At 43.5% G+C, this 20,890-nt stretch overlaps 1 protein-coding gene across 2 annotated transcripts in view; it reads left to right on the forward strand.

Annotated features, from left to right (window-relative positions):
* The window catches only part of MEI1 (meiotic double-stranded break formation protein 1), a 3,250,839-nt gene that overhangs the window by 1,454,759 nt on the left and 1,775,190 nt on the right, over positions 1-20,890 (forward strand). For both annotated transcript variants that reach the window (XM_078683295.1, XM_078683306.1), the window contains exon 14: positions 7,471-7,612. In XM_078683295.1, the coding sequence (XP_078539421.1) occupies positions 7,471-7,612 (142 nt within the window). The remainder of the gene's footprint in view (positions 1-7,470; positions 7,613-20,890) is intronic.

Below are 20,890 nucleotides of genomic sequence, written 5' to 3' on the forward strand. Positions count from 1 at the left end.
TCAAATTTACCCATTCAAAATAGGAACTCATGTACAAATACATCTGCAATTACAATGTTTTCGCAGGATTCCATTCTCATGGAATCCTATGCAGATTTTCCGGGCAAAGATCATAACTGTGTTAGTAATACCGCAACAATCACTTCCCATTGACTTCCCATGTCGAGAAAACAGATTGTCAGTAACTCCCAATATGTTAATAGATGAGGAGCCTCCTATTCTAATTAATGTATCTGATGATCTGGAGAAGTCTATTGAATGTAGCGATGTTAATACTAACCCAACAGACAAGACAGATAATGAGAATATTTCCCAACTCCTGTGTGGCGGCCGGGCTTTGCTCCGCCGTGCAACTTGAACTGCACTTCCTGACTGGCCGGGCTTGGCTCCGCCGGTCAGGACTACACCTCCCAGCAGCCTCGACTTCAGGACGCCGCCCCCCTGATCATCCAGCGCCAGGAGGCGCATAAAGCACCGCCCGCTCCCTCGTCCCGCGAGGACGTGCGCGGGACGTGCCGGGCGAAGCCCGGGCAAAGGGCGGGCCGTCTGTGGCCGTCCGGGGCAGGAGGAGGCAGGGCAGGGCCACCACTCTTGGTTTCATCAATTGGGATGTTGTGCATCAGGTAATTTGTGCCGGAAATAACTCTAAATTGAATACAGGAAGTAGAAGCTCCAAAGGTAAACCAGCATCCAGTAGGAAATTGCTGATCTCACATAAATTTCGGGGGAAACCAAAGGGTAGACAGAAAAAATTAGTACCCCTTTTCTTGAAACAAAAGGGTGATAGGAGCAAGATACAAAGAAGTCCTGAGTTGCAGTCGAACATAGATGGGTGTAACACCCAACAGGAAACCCTATCCCCTATTGTAACAGATCTAATGACTCAAATTGAGAAGTTAGTAAAGTCACTTACTTCACCGATAGTGGAAAGATTAAAGGTCCTAGTTGACAAGGTAGGAAATTTAGAAAATCTCGGCTTAGCTCACTCAGATATGCTTGAAAACATGAATGTACCTGTTAAGCCAGTTTAAGCAATCGCCCCAAAGGAAAAACCACTGATTAAGCCGGCCAACGGAGGTCAGAGAGTAAATACTAGCATTACAGCGACTGGTCCAGTTAATACCCCGCATAATGCTGGACCTAAGAGTCATACTGTGAACACAGGGCAAATAGCCATTGCAGACAAACCGAAGAAAGCTAACATAGAATCCACTAATTTAAGCAAGGCAGTCCCTGTGCAAAAAAAATATAATATAATTCCCGCGGTTTTAAACCTACCCCCTGAATGCAGTGCTTATACAGCAATACTTGGCAATGTCCCAACATTAAAACCCACCCAATTTGAAAACCAAGTAACGCTAAAAAATAAGACATTGCATTGGCTTTCCACAAATTGTGGTTTTCCTATGTATGGGGCGAATCAGATAGTAATGGTCCAGAGAGTAGGGAGGTTGGATCCCAGCAAAAAAGAAATTGATGGCGACTGTATCGTTATCAATTTCAGAACACCAGAATGGGCAAGGGACTCAATTATGAATGCACCATTACCTTCCAACTCGGAATACAATACCACTCTACTCCCGTTAGATTATTTCTATAGGAATCAGTCAGGCAAGCAACACAAAGCCCGAATGTTAGATCATTCCATGGTTAATTACCACAATACAGTCCATAATTTTACTACCATGCCCAGGTTCAGAGAACTTTCTAATTCCCACGTACAATAGATTTCAGGTATTCAATCCAATTGATGAGATAGATTGACTTAGCGATCAATCTGTATCTCTACAAATAGATACCGTAAAAACCCCTAAGGAGACTCTGTGTAGATCTGAAGTTGATCTTGAGGTGGTTGGACTAAATAGAGAGGGGGTGGTTTTTGAGGAAGGAGTAGTGAGAGGTGGCATGCATACATCTGCAATAAGAGCGGCAGATGTTAGCTCAATAGATAGCCTAGCAACAGCCCACCCCCACATTACTCCATGCAATACCAGTGATGAAGGTCTTTACATCACTTAATGGAATATTGCGGGAATTACTGGAAAATTAGCTACCCCTTTCTGGAAAAGTTTTATTAACCAAGGGTATGATATAATTTGTCTCCAAGAGACATGGACCAGAGAACAAATATATGTGGAAGGATACACATCATATTATGTGGCTGCAGTATCATCCATAGCCGGTAGGGCAAAGGGTGGGTTGTTAACTTTGGTATCAACCAAGCTGACTGAGTTTAAACTTGGCCATTGCTATGAGGTTGCCCCGTACGTACAGATATTACGCTTAGAACATGGAAAAGGTAGGGACCTGGTAATAATAAACTTTTATAATAACATTCCGGGAGCTAACCAGGTATCACTAATACAAGATATAGGGAGGGAAATAGAAAGATCCTTATTGCAATCCAGAGACCCACCAGTCATCGTCTGGGCAGGTGATTTTAACATAGAAGCTTGTAAATATTCACAAAGGGGGATTTGTGGTTATCTAGGTGAGCAGGATAGTAGAGACAGCACTCCTTATAATGATTTTCCGCACACCGTTTTTGGAAACACATTAAACAACTTAGTTGCGAAATCGGATTTGGAGTTGCTGGACTGCACAAAAAATAGCGATAATAGAGAATGCCTATCATTTAAAGGAAGGGATGCCCATTCTAACATCGACCACGTCCTTGTGTCCTGTGGCTCGGTCTACTCTAATTTATGGGTGATTTAGCAAATTGTGAGTGACCATAATAGCATTTCACTCACACTATATGGTTGGGGGTGTAAAACCTCTACCGACGGGAAACATATACAAGGGATCTCAGCCGAAAGACCAAATGGCATGAGAATTAAATGGGCCAATATTAACACCGATCAACTCATGATGGATGTTCATTTTAAATGTGCTGTAGAAATAAGCTACTGTCTAGGCACTGAGGTGATCCCTGCCAGACTCCTCGCTAATTTTGAAAAAATCAATGTGGTAATCGAAGGCCTATTGACTGCTAGGAGCCGGAGGCCGAGAAAAAACAAGGACGTCTGGTTTGATAAAAACTGTGCCACGGCACTAACTAAACTTAAAACGGCCCTAGATACCAAGCCTAGAGATACAGTAAAAGTTAGGGAAGAGCGCCTAAACTATAAGACCTCGTTAGCTAGGCGGAAAAAGGAGTTACAAGACGAGGCATGGGCCAATCTGGATATGGCGGCTTCCACCAAAAATCATAAGCTATTTTGGGAAACAATTAATTGTCCTTTTTTTAAAAATGAAAATATTCCCGAAATAACCTCTCATGTGAGTTGTAGTGCCTGGGTAGTTCACTTTTCTAAGATTTTTAATTCAGATGGGTTAATTTTAAATTTAATTAAAGAAAACAAATCGAATTGGCAGACTATGCAGTTAAATATTTGCCTGAATGAGGTACACGAGGGACTTAGAAAAGCCCCTGGCCCCGATGGGGTACCAGTGGCCCTCTACAAACAGGAAATGGACCTATGGGTACCTATACTGACACGTTTGTTTAATGCTGCGGCTGAAAATGGGTTACCACAGACATGGGGTCAGTCCATTATTGTCCCCCTGTTCAAGAAAGGCTCGAGGTCAGAGGCATGCAACTATCGTCCCATATCCCTTCTGGATTCGTCAATCAAGGTTGTCAGTAGAGTTCTCCTTGAGAGATTAGAAATCTGGGTTGATGAAAATGCTATCTTATCCCCAGTGTAGTACGGATTCAGAAGGGGGTTGGGAACAATGGAGCAGTGCTTAAACCCCGAGCTCCTTGTTAGCAAATATACTAAAGCTAAAGAAGGAAACCTATTTTTATGTTTCGCAGATTTGAGCTCTGCTTTTGATTTAGTTGAACATTCTCTTTTATGGCCAGTTTTATTAGATATGGGGGCGCCACCCGAGATCATTCATTTCCTGGCGAGACTTTATGAAAATTTGTCCAGTAAAGTCAGATTTGGTCCAGCTGGTGAATGTACCCCTTTTTTTAAGATTAATAGAGACATTCGGCAAGGTTGTGTTTTGGCACCTCTTTTATTTTATTGATTTATAAATCAAATCGACGAAACACTCAGACTAATTACAGCCGATGCACCTACTGTTAATGGTAACCCCATCCCAATATTGTTGTACGCGGATGACGCGGTCCTCCTGTCCCGCACCCAAAATGGCCTACAATGTCTTATCAATCAATTTCATACTTTTATAAATAATAGGAAGTTAATAATAAATAAAGGTAAAACGTTTGTAATGTCATGCGGGAAGAAAATTAGGAAAAACAGGACTTTTTATTTAGATGGGGATAAGTTAGAAACTGTTAAAGAGTTCTGTTATCTTCGAGTTACATTTTCGGGGGATGGTAGGTGGGCCAGCGAACAAGAAAGCGTACGTTTTAAAATGGTTAGGAATACCAGTAGTGTTTTTAGATTTGCTGCTAAGTTAGGGGGTCGGAGAATAAAGGAGATGGTGTCGATCTACAATTCAAGGTGTCTGTCATCGGCCCTATATGGGGCTGGAGTCTGGGCTACAACACACAAAGTGGCAAGCTAATCCAGAATGAAGAGAACGCATTTCTGAAACCCTTGCTATGTGCCCCGGCCTCAGCTTCCACTGTGATAATCCATAAGGAAGTGGGCCTAAGACATGTTAAGGACCTATCAGCTCTGCGCCCACTGGCCCTATGGCGCTCAATTTGGTCTAAGACTGAAACAAAATTCACTCAGGACGTAATAACTGACTGTCTAAGGCTCGATCATTGTTCACGCATACCATGGCTTGGCCATATTAAATACTGGTTTAAAATGCTGTATGAAATCGATGCCTTTCACGAACCTGAGTTGGTGGCCTGTGTATCCAAAAAAGAGCTTGCAGTATCCTTTGTAAAACACATGAAAATATTAGATCTACTGAATGCATGAAACAAAAAACTTTTAACCTCTATCAGGAGTATAGCATTAGCGAAGGCTTTCAATCATATTTAACATCAGTCACAAAAAGCACACACCGATTTGTATTAACTCGCTTTCGCTTGGGCATAGTACATCATCTAGTGGCATTCCCCCTGATTAACCAGCACAGCACTTCTCCCTGTCCTTGTGACGGAGTATCTATACAGAGTAGCTGTCATTTTATGCTGTTTTGCAAATTTTATACTCCCATGAGGAAATTTTATTTAAAACCCATCTTTTTATCTAACAAATTACTATGTACTAAGACAGCTATGCAGGTATTGTTTAATCTACAGAGTCCAGTCATATGCTTCTGCACAGCAACATATATTTTAAAATGTATATCTGTGCGGAAATCGATGATTTTCTAAATAAACTGAACTAAATGTTTATATCACCACAATAGAGAGAGACAGTAATCCCCTTTGCCACATTATGTGTTTAGTGCATCAATGATATCATGAATTTTAGATTTGTGCTTAAAGTTTACTTAACCCGGGTGTATTATTGTTGTAGTGATTCTGAGTTTTTTACCTTTTCTTACCTGTGTCCCAATCTCTATGAATGTTATTTCCGCAAGCTTTTGCACATAGACTAAAAGACTGCCATTGCACTTTTTGAATGCTAACTTTGCACGTATTTTCATGTTTAGCACGTGTCACTTTATGGCAAAATTTTGCACACGTACTTGCACTAATGGCACGTTTAATTTTAAAGTTGTGCTTTAAGCATATTTTCTATTTTAGTCATTGCAAGTATGATTATTGTATTTTAAATTCTATTTTAAATCTGTGTCCCAATTCCTTAAAAAGTTGACTACTGTATTTTGTGAATGCCAATTTTGCACATATTGTTCTATTTGATAGCATGTGTCACTTTACTGCAAACTTTGCACATGTTTTATATCGATATGGCTATAGAGATAACATTTTATTCTATTATGTACTTATATTTAGGAATTGCCGCTGATATTCATATTCATTTGCTGAATATATTTTGTATATGTACTTTCTTTGCTATGTTTGTTGCTGTATGGTCATATACTTATATATACCGAATAAAGCATTTTGAATCTGAATCTGACTGCATGTTCATGAGTACTTAAGGAAGAGGCAGAGTTTGCTTTTTGTACATACATGGAAGAAGATGAGGAAGTGCCACTCTGCATGTTCCTTTTGAAGTGCAAAGGTGCAGCTTTTCCATGGATACGGCCTGCACTTTATTTGCAAAATAAGTATTTTTAGCAAGGTCATTCTGCTGCAGTAGTTTATCGAAACAGAATGTAGAGTTCCACCTCACTTCAGGTCCTCCTCATCCCTTATTCCATCCCAGTTTGCAGTGATTGCATCAATGCTACTGTGTATACTAGCTATGAAAAGCATCACATTCAGGTTTTTAAAAAAGCATCACATTTAGGTTTTATTTAACTCATTTCAAGCACTTGTTTTTTTACATCAGATGTTTGAGTTTAGAACTATGGGACCAATTCACAAAGGGAATTGCAAATCTATATGTACTTTTGCATTTGTGTGCACATTTACAATTTCTCCTATTCACATACTTTGGTAGGACTCTCCTCCGATATTCTTTATCCCATAGAATTATCCAAATGGGCTCCTGGAGACTCAGTGCCTTTTGTAAAATATCTCAATTTGAAATAAGCACAGTGTTGCGTCCCAAGCTGAGACTTTTCTAGCATGAACAGGCTCATCATAACACATGCTGTTGCTTCTGGTGGTGGGTCTCGTGGTGATGCATGTGATTTTAAATGTAGTGTGATAATGTACTAGTGGCAGGCCTGCTTGTAATGGTGTTTGGTGATTGCAGTGATGGTACTGGTGTTTATGGGGGTTAAGGTGCTGGTTTATTTTGTTGTAGTAGATAATTATGAAGGCTATTATGCAGAGGATGGTGCGTGTGGTGTGTTTGTGTTGGAAGCAAAGGAGGAAATGTCAGGACTAGGCCTGCGGGAAATTTCAATTAGGCTGTCGTAACTGGCATATTTTCAGTTATACCGTTATGCCATTTTGTGTAATTACTTGTCATCCGAATTTATGGAAACAACAAAATGTAAGCAACTGTTGTTCAATCTGCTTTTGTTTAAATGCATCATCATGACATACATTGGCGTGCGGATGCATTTAACGCTAAAATATAGCACAAAATGACAGATTTGCACTTCATGTAAGCGTAATTTTACAGAAATTGGGCGTAGTTACACAAAAGCAAATTATGTGCTTTTCTAACACCCCTAGTCAGGGGCTGCACTCTTTAGAGTGGTGTGAAGGTACAGCGAGTAAGCTTATACATACAGTGCTTAAGTTTCCTTTACCAGTAACCCACTGAAGCCTTCAGCACCTGACGGCTTGTCTTGGCTCATCATGCCAAAGGCGTTTGTTCCTGACTAGTCCAAAAATGTAATTAAAGGTAACACGGATTAATAAATGCCAAGATACGCATCTAGACCAAGGACTGGAGAAAATGTACTTTTATTTCGAGTGATCGTTGTATCCTTCTGTGCTTGCTTTAGGTTGGCCCTTGATTGTCGAACTGACCCATCTGCACAGGAGAATGCATTCACAGTGCCATATTCCGAGAATAAATACACTTTGGACACATTTGCTGAATTCTTATTGAGGATCTGCGACTCTCACTGCATCCCACTAGTGATGGTAGGAGACACTTTAATCCCGATTTTCTTAAAGGTCTTTTGACAGAATGGGGATTTTACAAGTTTCATTACTAGGCTAGGCAATGTATTAAGCGCTGAGTGGTGTGATACATTTGCATGCTTACCACTGCAGTTCATGTAATTAAAAAGTTTATGGTGCCACATTGTACTTGGGCTTCAAGTCTAAATGTGGGCTTGTCATGTGCATTGCCTTATTTGTGCTTTTGAGTCCCTGCCAAAGCATATACTTATTCATGTTCTTATTATTTACTTATATTTTACAATGCATGATTTTGTTTTATCATTTAATTTAAATATAAATATATTCACTATATAATAAAAATTTTGTAGGTTGATAGTGTATAAATAAGTTCATATGTTATCTATTTATATATTATGCTATTTATACAGAAAAGCCTTAGTCTTTGAGTACTGTGCAAGGGAATGCACACATTTGTTTTCACATCATACATCACAAACCACACGGGTAATTTGTATCAAAATTATGCTGTGACATAGTATATACAGTCAGTGTTTGAGCCTTTGGGAGAGAGTGAAAGCGTGGCAACTACGCCGCTCTAGTAAGTAAAGTTTAATATTTAGTTAATTAAAACCATAACAATTTTGCAGCATAAATCCATCATGATTGAAAACAGAGATTCAAAATCATTTAACGAGAGTATCATAACAATCTCGTAATATAATACCTAGCTTATTTTTGGCTGCTAAGTTTCAGCCAGTCCGATACCTCAAGATAGACTTAACAGACACTGGTTTAAAAAACACTCTTTTAGCAGGTAATAAATATCTTTAAAAATCCCGTACGGTAATGCCCAATTTACACAGAGTATTTTCTGACTATTATGTTTCAGCTAGTCATATACATTAGGATGAACAAGTTAAAAAATATAATTCTTTGCGTTTCTGACCAGGAATGATGTTTCTAATTTAGTTAAGTGCATAAGTCTCTGGTTCCAGTGTCTACCAGATTGACCAATCAGTGTCCATATGGCGAGTCACATGTATGTGCAACCAGGTAGATGTATCAGTAGGAACTCTACTTGTTTTTAGGGAGGTGATCTAACAGGTCGAATTACTGTCAGCGTTTGTCCCCCAAAGAGAGCCTGTTTTTGGAGATAGTGAATCTTCAAGCATTCCAAAATGACCATCTATCCTCCTATAACAGTCAGAGTCAGGATTGCAAACGCATGTTTGCTGGTGCTAGCTGTCTGCTTCTCAAAAGAACAGCCACATAACATAAATGAAGATTGACCATTTTCTCTGAGCATACTACAGACTGGAAAAACTGTGAATTATGAACAGATATGTGTATGATAGGTCACTTAGGAAGCTCATATTTTTGGGAAGATTTTTGTGCTAATGTATATATGACCAATTGCTAGAAAAGAAGAGATCCTTCTTTGATTCAATCACAAGATTAGTTTCCATTATATTAATATATTGACAATTTTCATTATATTTAGATTTTTTCTAACCATAGTGGGTATATCTACCATCATACTTATTCATATGCAATTCACTAAATTCAGGCTTCAACATACTTATAAAGCCTTTTTAAATAATGGTGTGTTAACTTGTGTATGTGCATCCTTCAGAAAAAGGTATCTAACTAAACTATATTTAAATAAAATGTATTCCTGGCAGTCTCTGGTAGGATGGATCATTTCCCATTATTCATTATCTCCAGTTAAGTGATGCAAGCTACAAGTGTCAAATCATGTCTATTTCTCCCGCTCAAGCTGGTAAATTAGTTCAAACCTGTTCTTGCCAAAGGACGAAGGAGAATTTATATGGCCATATTTACAGATGGAGCTTTAAAAATGTATCTTGGCGTACAACTCAAAGGCTGGATATCTGAGTACCCACACACAAGTACTTAAATCATTACTAATGTTGGGGCATCGGCTGTAATATTGATTTCCTCCCTTACTCCAAACAGGAACTCCCTCACTGCTGAGAATGATTTGTCAAGCTTCACTAGTAAATTGGTTTTCCCATAGCTTTTATTGAATTTTAAATCACAATCGAATCAGTATTAAATTGGCATATGAGATTATGCAAATAAGGGCCCATTTTAGAGGTTCGATTACACATAAGGGGTGAGGGTTCCCTGATATGGACGGGGGAGGAGTAATTTTAGTAGTTAAAGCAAATCCAACATATTCTTTTGAAATACTCATGGGTATAGTGTGGAATAGTAGATCCTGCCACTAGGCATGTTATTGCATATAATCCTGCTCTACAACCTGCAGATTATATACCTTATGATTGAAAGAAAATCCCAATTGATTATCAAAAGCCTGTATTATAGTTTGATGGGGGATCATATAGTGGAGCCTGTTAAAATGGATCGCTTGAAGCTTTTGTTATGTTATGTTATGTTATGTTATATAGCTTTTATATAGCGTACGGCTACTCGATTTGAGTGTCCCGACGCTTTCCACCAGCAGCTCAGAGTAAAAATAACACAACACAGCTAAAATAAAACAAAAGACATCAAAGAAAACAGTGCAAGCAATAAGCATTAAAACAGACTAAGGATTAAAAAGCCAGGTCTTCAGGCCCTTCCTGAACTGGAGCAAATTGGCAGTGCTGCGGAGCGAAAGAGGAAGCAAATTCCAAAGCTGGGGAGATCTGCAGCTGAAAGACCCCCCTCCCACGCGGGCCTTCCTCACCCGCGGGACCACAGCTTTAAAGAGGGATTCCGAACGGAGGGAGCAGACTGGACGATAGAAAGTCAGTCTCCGCCGCAGATATCCCGCCCCTGATCCATACAGGGCTTTATGCATCAGAGTCAGGGATTTGAACTGGATCCGCTTCCTGATAGGGAGCCAGTGAAGCGTCTGAAGCAACCCAGACGGTCGAGCTCGTCTGCGTAGGCCAAAGATAGCCCGGGCGGCAGAATTCTGCACCACCTGAAGGCGCTGGACCAGGTAATCAGGGAGGCCAAGAAAGAGGGCATTGGCATAGTCAAGCCTTGAGCCAACAAGAGCCTGCACAGTAATCCTCCTGTGCTCCTCAGACAGCAGAGGCAGGAATTTGCGGAGCATTTTCAGGATTCCGTAGCAGGTGCCAGCCAGGCCGAGAATATGCCTTCGCAGCGACAGCTGATTGTCTAACTTGACGCCCAAATTTTTGGCCACCAAGGAGGACTGTGCCGGAGGGCTCATGTCGGACGGCCACCATTGCTGCCACTCCGGATCGGCAACGCAACCAAAGAATAGAACCTCAGACTTGCCTGAGTTGGCCCTCAGACTGTTCCGCTGGAACCAGTCGAAGACCAATGCAAGACAGTCCCGAATTCTCTCTCCATCAAACTCTTGATCTTTCCCGCATGTGAAGAGGAGATGCGTGTCGTCGGCATAAGAGACGATCTGGGCCCCTTATGCCTCCACCAAGGCCGCCAAAGGGGACATAAAGATGTTAAATAACGTGGGGCTCAACACAGAACCCTGTGGAACCCCAACTCCCAGTGGCGGCATCTCGGCGGAGCTCTGGGAAACCCAGACCGTCTGGCGGCGGCCTTCAAGGAAAGAAGTAAACCACCTCAGCACCGTCCCCCTAAGGCCGATGTCATAAAGCCTAGCTAAAAGCGCCTTGTGGGGGACGGTGTCGAAAGCCGCCGAAAGGTCTAACATGACCAACATGGCCCTCCCGCCGACATCCAAGGTCTCCCTGATGATCTCAGTAACCTCCACCAGAGCCGTTTCCGTACTAAAATTAGGACGGAATCCAGATTGGGATGGGTGGAGCAGATTGTTAGCTTCCAGAAAGCTCGACAAGACACCGTGGGCGTGTTTTTCCGTTATCTTCGCTAGCGCTGGAAGAAGCGAGATTGGTCTGTAGTTGGCCAAAACCTCGGCATCGAGGCCCGGTTTTTTTAGGAGGGGGATCACCATCGCTCTTTTCCAAGAACTAGGGACCCTCCCCTCCCTCAGGGAGGCATTGAGGATGGGGTTGACCAGTGGATTCACCACTGCCGCCATCCCGGCCAAGAATTTGGCAGGGCAGGGGTCAAGTGGCGAGCCAGATATAAGATTGGCCAGCAGCGTCCGGGACGCATCACTGGAAACAGCAGGGAAATCGGACAACACCGCCGCAGGTATATGCGGAAGTCCGCAGTCCGCCCTCATATCGCTGCTTCCGTCCAGTCCCTCCACGAAGGTGGCCTGAATAGCCTTGATCTTATTTGTGAAGAAACCAGCGAGATCGCATGCCCATGCATCCGACGAGGCTAGTGGGGGCGGATGGGAGCTGGGGATCATAAACTCCTTCACAATATTAAAGATCTCCTTACAGGAGTTCGCAGATGCCTCTATCCTCCTAGCCAGATAATCCCTCTTGGCACCCAAGATGTCCCGATGGTAGGCCTTCACCGCCGCCTTGTAGGCGAGTTTAGCCTCCCCATCATACAGAAGGCCCCAAGCCCTCTCGGCCACCTTGCACTGACTGCGCGCCACACGAAGCGCCTCCGTAAACCACGGTGCAGATTGCTGTGCCACCGTGGACCGGGGGGCTGCCTTAGGGGCAAGATCGTCCAGCCTGTCGGTGAGCCATCGCTGCAGAGTCTCCGTGTTGCTATCCACATCACCCAAAAGATGACAAGGGTGATCCAGCAGCGCCTGCTCTAGCATGTCAGGTGTCACTCTATGCAGCGCTCTCGAGGCCGGTCTAGGCAGGGTAGGCGCTCTGTTATCCGGGCTTGCACACTCCAACACCGAAAATCTGATCAACCTGTGATCAGTCCAGAACATCTGCAGGGTGTCAACCTCCATGAGTGGAACAGACGAAAACACCTGATCCAGGGTATGCCCCTTCTCATGTGTTGGCCCCGACACGAACGGTATAAGACCCAGCGGAGATGTAACATCCAGCAATTTGGCCGCAACCGGGTCGTCCGCCGTGTCAATGCTGTGTGGTCAGCGCCAGCTCAGAGACGGCTGTCTGCAGATCCTCCAAAAAGGAACCCACCGGGCCTGGTGGTCTATAAACCAACAACCCCTTCAAGGCCTGACCTGGGGACAGTCTGAGCGTGAAGGCGAGCGACTCGGCATTCCCAATGGAGTTCAGGGGAAGCACCGAGCAGGAGACGCTCTTTTTCACCACAACCGCCACTCCCCCTCCCCTGCCCTTAGCTCTGTCCTGCCGGAAGATATTGTACGCAGGAGGAATGGCTGAGAAGACGTCCGGATTGGAAGCCTCTCCCAGCCAAGTTTCGGTCAGTAGCAAGCACAGGGGATTTTCCCTGACCAGAAGATCGTAAATGTGCAGGGCGTGGCGCCCTACCGACCTCGTGTTCAGCAGCAGGCAAAGATGCTTCACGCCAGCTGTTGCCGGGCGAGGAACCGTAGCACAAGTCCAGGAAGGCGTCCAACCACAGCCCGGACAGCGTCGTTTGCCCCTAAACCGCCCCGGGAAAACGGAGCGGCAAGAGCTAGAATGGCCCCGCATGTCCCGCAATGACGCAGAGGAATAGCAAATCATCTCAGCCAGAGTATCGCCGGACCAGGGTCCCCCGCCGCCCCGACGCCTCCGGGACGCTGACGGGCGCAGACGGGCAGGACTCCGGCACGACTCCACCTGCGCGTCACGCTGCGCGTGAGGGAGCGACTTTAAGTAGGCGCTCCAATCAAGCCTTAACGTGCGAGTCCGCTCCAAGATGGCGGCCGCCGCTGGCTGAAGTAGCCCAAACAAAGATGGCGCCCAAAATGACCCCCCGGACCCGGACCCACCAAAGTGGTGGTGCTTGGCAGGCAGAAAATGCCGTTTTTAAGGTGCAGGTAAGGGGAGAAGGGGGCGCTGGCAGCAAGCAGGCAGGCTAAAATCAGGGAAGAATGAAACAGAAAAACGAACCCAAATGCAAAACAGGAAGTTTTAAAAAGTACTCGGCGCTAGTAGCAGCGCGAGCGCGGCGAAGTGGTAGATGGTCTGACCAGCACCACGCTAGAGCCCGCCTTAAGTAGGCGCTCCAATCAAGCCTGAGCGTGCGAGTCCGCTCCAAGATGGCGGCCGCCGCTGGCTGAAGTAGCCCAAACAAAGATGGCGCCCAAAATGACCCCCCGGACCCGGACCCACCAAAGTGGTGGTGCTTGGCAGGCAGAAAATGCCGTTTTTAAGGTGCAGGTAAGGGGAGAAGGGGGCGCTGGCAGCAAGCAGGCAGGCTAAAATCAGGGAAGAATGAAACAGAAAAACGAACCCAAATGCAAAACAGGAAGTTTTAAAAAGTACTCGGCGCTAGTAGCAGCGCGAGCGCGGCGAAGTGGTAGATGGTCTGACCAGCACCACGCTAGAGCCCGCCTTAAGTAGGCGCTCCAATCAAGCCTGAGCGTGCGAGTCCTCTCCAAGATGGCGGCCGCCGCTGGCTGAAGTAGCCCAAACAAAGATGGCGCCCAAAATGACCCCCCGGACCCACCAAAGTGGTGGTGCTTGGCAGGCAGAAAATGCCGTTTTTAAGGTGCAGGTAAGGGGAGAAGGGGGCGCTGGCAGCAAGCAGGCAGGCTAAAATCAGGGAAGAATGAAACAGAAAAACGAACCCAAATGCAAAACAGGAAGTTTTAAAAAGTACTCGGCGCTAGTAGCAGCGCGAGCGCGGCGAAGTGGTAGATGGTCTGACCAGCACCACGCTAGAGCCCGCCTTAAGTAGGCGCTCCAATCAAGCCTGAGCGTGCGAGTCCGCTCCAAGATGGCGGCCGCCGCTGGCTGAAGTAGCCCAAACAAAGATGGCGCCCAAAATGACCCCCCGGACCCGGACCCACCAAAGTGGTGGTGCTTGGCAGGCAGAAAATGCCGTTTTTAAGGTGCAGGTAAGGGGAGAAGGGGGCGCTGGCAGCAAGCAGGCAGGCTAAAATCAGGGAAGAATGAAACAGAAAAACGAACCCAAATGCAAAACAGGAAGTTTTAAAAAGTACTCGGCGCTAGTAGCAGCGCGAGCGCGGCAAAGTGGTAGATGGTCTGACCAGCACCACGCTAGAGCCCGCCTTAAGTAGGCGCTCCAATCAAGCCTGAGCGTGCGAGTCCGCTCCAAGATGGCGGCCGCCGCTGGCTGAAGTAGCCCAAACAAAGATGGCGCCCAAAATGACCACCCGGACCCGGACCCACCAAAGTGGTGGTGCTTGGCAGGCAGAAAATGCCGTTTTTAAGGTGCAGGTAAGGGGAGAAGGGGGCGCTGGCAGCAAGCAGGCAGGCTAAAATCAGGGAAGAATGAAACAGAAAAACGAACCCAAATGCAAAACAGGAAGTTTTAAAAAGTACTCGGCGCTAGTAGCAGCGCGAGCGCTGCGAAGTGGTAGATGGTCTGGTTAGCATGTGTACCTTACCCACAAATGTAGAATTTGACTGTAGCTCTGGTACAACAGTTATTTACTGAGTTAGTGACTGTATATAGATATCTTTGATATTTTATATTAAAAAGTCATGGACTAATATTCGAGCCCTCACAACTGTATAGGGACCTCCTATGTGGAGGATTAGTCTGCGAATAAAAATGCATTTATAGGCAAAGTGCCTACCACGTGAACTTAAATTCCACTTTGGCTCGGCTCTAAAACAATATCAATTAGAAGTGATCTATCCTCATACAACAACCCAAGATAAGCATACAACAATATTGACTAGGTGTGTTCCCCTTTGTATGCTACCATCTGTAGAGAATTGCAGTACATTCGGGGACTATGTTTCCCAGCATTGATACCAGTAGGCATGGTACAACCTATTTAACAATATTACTGGAGGTTTTAAAACAAAGTGTACATCAAAGGGTATCTAGGAGTCTAAAAGAAGTGAAATCTAATCACAAACCAACATTGACATGAAAAAATAAGACACAGGTGGAAACTACATTCATCAATTGCATCACGTGACAAGATGACAACACATTCACCTGAGGCACATTTTCTAGGAGGAAATTTTCCCATCAGTTGTCTAACTGTGCCGCCACTATCACATCATTTGGGTTCTCCTTACCCAGGAGTGTGTGCCTTCACAATCACACCAAACTCAATGGAGGATTATGAAAATAAAGAGACCCTCCAGATATTATCTGTTAGGCGAACACAGTAGCAAAAAGCAGTGCAAAAGAAGTGACTAGTGATAATATAAAATTAGGTAAAACTGAGTAGAAAATGTTTTTTAATAGTTTCTCTCAGCTTCCTAACTCTAAAAAAGGGTGTACAAGGCAGATTTAACAAAATATCTGTTTTGCTGCTCGGGGACAATTTTGAAACGCTTACCTCTCCGTCGGTGTCTCCAGGCGTTCCTCTGCGCTAAACTGGGGAGGCACCGAACGGAAGAGGCGCTGTGTATTTAATGATTCACATCCTTTCTGCGCTGTGATGTTTCAAAATTGTCCCCGAGCAGCAAAACGCCTTCATTGCGCGCTATATGTCATGATTTTTACATCCTGTCGAGCCTTCGTCCTTTGAAATAATACGGGGACTTAATTAGCAAAACAGACATTGCTCATAAACAGCGGGCTTAGGCAAGCGCGATATGTCATTCTGTCATATACTGCCGAGCACAATGATTATGTAAAAGGTCGCGCATTTCATTTTTGTTTAACACTGCTGGGGCATAATGTTTACAAGCTATCATTCTGTCTTATGCCGCCGAGCTCAATGCTTATTTAAAAGGTGGCGCATTACATCATTTCTGTTAAACATTGCCGAGGCATAATGTTTACAAGCTCCCTGGGCCTCATTCTCTAACTTGAGATCGCGCACAACACTATTTTATAAATAAAGATGAGTGGTGATTTCCCTGGTGTTACAAGTATATGTCACAACTGGGTATTACCAACAGGTTGAGTGAGCATATTACGGGGATATTTCTTTCCGTCTTTAGACTTGGAGTCAAGCACAATTAATTGAGAGGGCTGTCTATTATCGCATGAACAAGAGATTACTGGTGATAACCCTAGACTAATGCCTTAGGTGTTCAACTCTAGTTTTTCAGCTATAGTTGTTTTTTTTCAATTGTTTTTTAACTATTTGGTATCCGTTGGGTTTAACAGTGAAAGCTGTTGTGTCTGTGTGTTTTTTCATTACAGAGCGGTGCTCCTCATTTACCTGAGCTGCAGCCAGGTGAGGTGAGGCGCTAACCCCACACTAATTGGGTGAGTGTGAATATGTCATATAAAGTGCATTGACAAATCACTTCAATAACACTATAGCAAGTGTATTGTGTTACAAGACTGACAATGTCATGTGTTTCTTTTCACTTTTCTTTCTGTTGTCATGATTTTATTTGTAGATTGTGGTGGAGCATTTGAACCTGAAAACCAGGTGACATTTTTCCTTTTAAAATTTATCACTATTTTTCCAGCAGTAGCACCAACTAGGTCCTGATGAATGCATGGGTACTTCCTTTAGATGCAGAAACATGTTGACCACTCGCTGAGCAGATATTTTGTTAAATCTGCCTTGTACACCCTTTTTTTGCGTTAGGAAGCTGAGAGAAACTATTAAAAAACATTTTCTACTCAGTTTTACCTAATTTTATATTATCACTAGTCACTTCTTTTGCACTGCTTTTTGCTACTGTGTTCGCCTAACAGATAATATCTGGAGGGTCTCTTTATTTTCATAATCCTCCATTGAGTTCGGTGTGATTGTGAAGGCACACACTCCTGGGTAAGGAGAACCCAAATGATGTGATAGTGGCGGCACAGTTAGACAACTGATAGGAAAATTTCCTCCTAGAATATGTGCCTCACGTGAATGTGTTGTCATCTTGTCACGTGATGCAATTGATGAATGTAGTTTCCACCTGTCTCTTATTTTTTCATGTCAATGTTGGTTTGTGATTAGATTTCACTTCTTTTAGACTCCTAGATACCCTTTGATGTACACTCATGATTTTGATAGGGGCATGTATCTAGTCTGAGTCGGTAAACCAGCCCTTTGACCCCCCCTAAGTAGTTTGTTGTATAGGTTTTAAAACAAACACAAAATGAACATTGTCCTGCTCCAGCATTTGATTTGGGTGTGAAGTTGATAGGTGGCATTGAAGCTGTCTACTTAGTAGTTCTCAATAGCATTTGGTGGAGGTGGCTTGGTTGGTCATATGCTTACATCTGGCAACAACTCCTTTAAACAAGCATGAATGTGAACTACTCAAAATTATTTCAGAAACATGTAATTCCATAGGTTTAGGAACCTTGTGTACTTTTCCTGTAAAGTCACAACTGAAGTCCAATACTGTGGTAAAGAATAAAACTCTGAAACCCCAGAAAAAGCAGAGGCCTAGGAGCAGGAGGGGATGGTTATAATTTGAGTGGCTGTTAAAAATTAGCCAGATCAGTATACTCATAGCTGTTCTTCCTATCCCGAACAGTGACATCGCGTTGAACCTAGCATGAAGGATGAGAAAGGTTTGGATTCAAAAGCTCATTATAAGACAGAGATTTGGTTCGACAAAAAAGAAGCATGCATCAGTAAAAGCAAGTGCTTCTGCAGAATTGGATGTGGGCAGTAGTACTTCTGGACCGCACAGTGGTAGTAAGTACAGCTCACTGGCCTATTCAAGAATGCCTGGTCAAAACTCCAACTAATGAATATATTTAGATAGAGACACTGAATAGACATAAGAACTCCACAGATAGATTTTATTGTAGTGTAGTTCCTATATTCCCAATAGGCTCTGCGCCTTGGAATAATATAAACAGCAGTGTAGACGTAGGACTGAGGTCATCTAGGTCTCTACTGACTATATTAGACTTAAGGTTTGCCAGCTAGCTCAGAGGTCACTAGAAACTTTCTCGAATAAACGAGGAGGAGTTTAACCTCCCTGGATAGACAAGAAGGGATTAGCTTCTGACAACCATAAAACATGACAACTTTGCTCCCTCAGAATAAGAGTGTATCTCTAGAGTCGTGTGAAAACAATAGACAGCTATTTCACTCAGTCAAGTGTGCATACTTAGTTTCACCAGATTGCAGAGAATAGAGAGACGGGCGTTTTCAATAAAAGGTGTAATTTATTGAGCAGTCTTCTTTCTCATGCAAGAGAAATGAATTGCCGCAATTGCAATACTCATAGTAAAGTAAAGTGCGTACAGTAAAAGGAGTATTATGAAATAATACTGTAAAAGCATTGATATGGTTTCTTAGCCATATGATACTTTAAAATAGATAAAATATATACATAAATATATACATTGACTAACGTACTCAACTGGTGCTTCCAAATACGCCTACCCCGGTGTACCTGACCTAAGCCTAATACGTGGGAAGGAGAAAGTAAGTAGCAGTTTAAGTTAAGTTGGTTTTGCCAAGAATCTGACTCAAGAATTCTCTTTAAGGGTTTAGTCAGCTCCGTACCTGGGTAATAGAAAGCAGGAGGTCTGGTATCTCTCTCTCAGGACTCGATATCCCAGTAACCCGCGAGGGTATCTGGAAACACCGGAGCTGGATTTCTCGGCAGGAGAAAAGACAGCGTCTCTCTCAGTGCGTCAAAAGGGAGGGGCGGCGTCCGTGGGCTCTCGCATCAGCTGGGCTCTCGGGCAAGTAGATGGCCGCTCTGCTCCAAACCACCGTGTGTTTGCTTAAGGCAACGTTGGTATATTTATACCTGAAAGGTGCCGGGTTTGACGTAAGGTTGGACATAAGACGTCAATAAAGATGTCACTAAGAACTGGCCGTTCTTACAGTGCTCACAGGAGTTCTAGGACGAAATCAAAACAAAAGCAATGGGGATTTCCCAGGTTGCTGGAGGTTTGGTTTGTTTAGAGAACTCGATGTGCTTTCTAGGAGTCCGGGGAAGTAGCCTTGCTTAATGTGACTGCATGGGCTACGACTAAATATGGATATGATTCTTATGCCTTTATAAGGATATTATTTATTATAACTGTACAAGGGCATAAATTAGGAATATCAAATTAGGGTCCTAGATAGAAACACAATACCCACTCCACGATCTAATGTCCATCATTACTAAAACTAAGCAATAGTAAACATATAAAGGTGCATGTGTTTTCCAACCCACCCCAAAATACATTTTTTGCATTCGAAATGGTACATGGTAAATACACGAAAATGATTGGTACTGTACGCTTTTCAAGCAGTGTTATCATTCAGTTAAAAAAGATGCATATATATCAGCTGAATGATTTGTGAAAATTACACATGAAATGGCTCTTAATACAGAAAAGAAGGTCGAGACCATTCCATCACATATAAATACAGTTGCTGTAAATGTGCTAGAGGCTGAGGTAATATATTGTCTCTAGAGTTCCTAAAATAGAAGCTCTCTTCTCTAAGAATAGTTCTACTTTAAGCAGAGTACATGTGCCCGAAAAAAGGTAAATATTTTGGAATTGAAGCTTTTGTTTATCAAAGCTGAAGGCCGAATTCAGAGTTCAGGGAACGCTGTGTGCTCGTTGCTTAAAAAGTTATTCTTTCTGTTCAGGGGAGAACATCATCTCAGACAGACTCTCAAAAAATTGGTCTACGGCTTCAGGTGAAAGTTCGACCAAGTTTGAAAATGCCGCAACAGTGCAGTCGTGAGGATGATTGCTATCATCGATGTCAGGATCAGCAATGCTCACAGAAGGTCATACCTGGGTGATGCTGCTCTCATCTCGTACTTCACTGCCACCTAATCGTAGTGGTGAAGTCTCAACGAATGCCGTCATCAGAATGGGTAGCCGCTGGGGACAACACGATGCATGAGCCGTTACAGGACTTAGCAAAGTATCTGTATCCAATGGTACTGCTGATGGTAGTGTAAGACAGACGTCCAACACGCATTCTTCTCCGCATAGCATACATCGAAGCACAGGTAAGATGCAATTCTGCCAGATCGGTCTGAATGAAAGAAACCAGGTCATATTCAGATCTCTTAATCGGGCTAATCCAAGGACTTTAGTTATGCGGTCCCGATAGCGTATAGCTAGGATCGTTTCTTCCATCGTTGCTGGAGTCTTGTCTGCGACTTGGCTTGCCATATCGGAGCAGAAGGATCAAAAATAAAATTCCTGCTACGAGTCCCAAAAGAAGTGGTAGGCCGCCAAAGACAGAATGGACAAAATTAGGAAAAATGCCCAGAACTGTGTCGAAGGGTGTTAACAGTCCAGAAGAAATCATCCTAAATACATGTGGGATACCACTGGTATCTGACATATTTAGGATTTGGCTTAGCATTTCTGCGAAATGCACGGGGAAATTTGTTGATAAAAGGGAATGTATCTCTGCCGTTGTCCTTGCAACTTGCAGATCATACGTTTCTTTTGATGACGTTAAGGGCACAGTTGTCTGTAAAAGAA

This window comes from Lissotriton helveticus, chromosome 1_1 (assembly GCF_964261635.1).
Source record: "Lissotriton helveticus chromosome 1_1, aLisHel1.1, whole genome shotgun sequence".
In the NCBI taxonomy this organism is placed as follows: domain Eukaryota; kingdom Metazoa; phylum Chordata; class Amphibia; order Caudata; family Salamandridae; genus Lissotriton; species Lissotriton helveticus.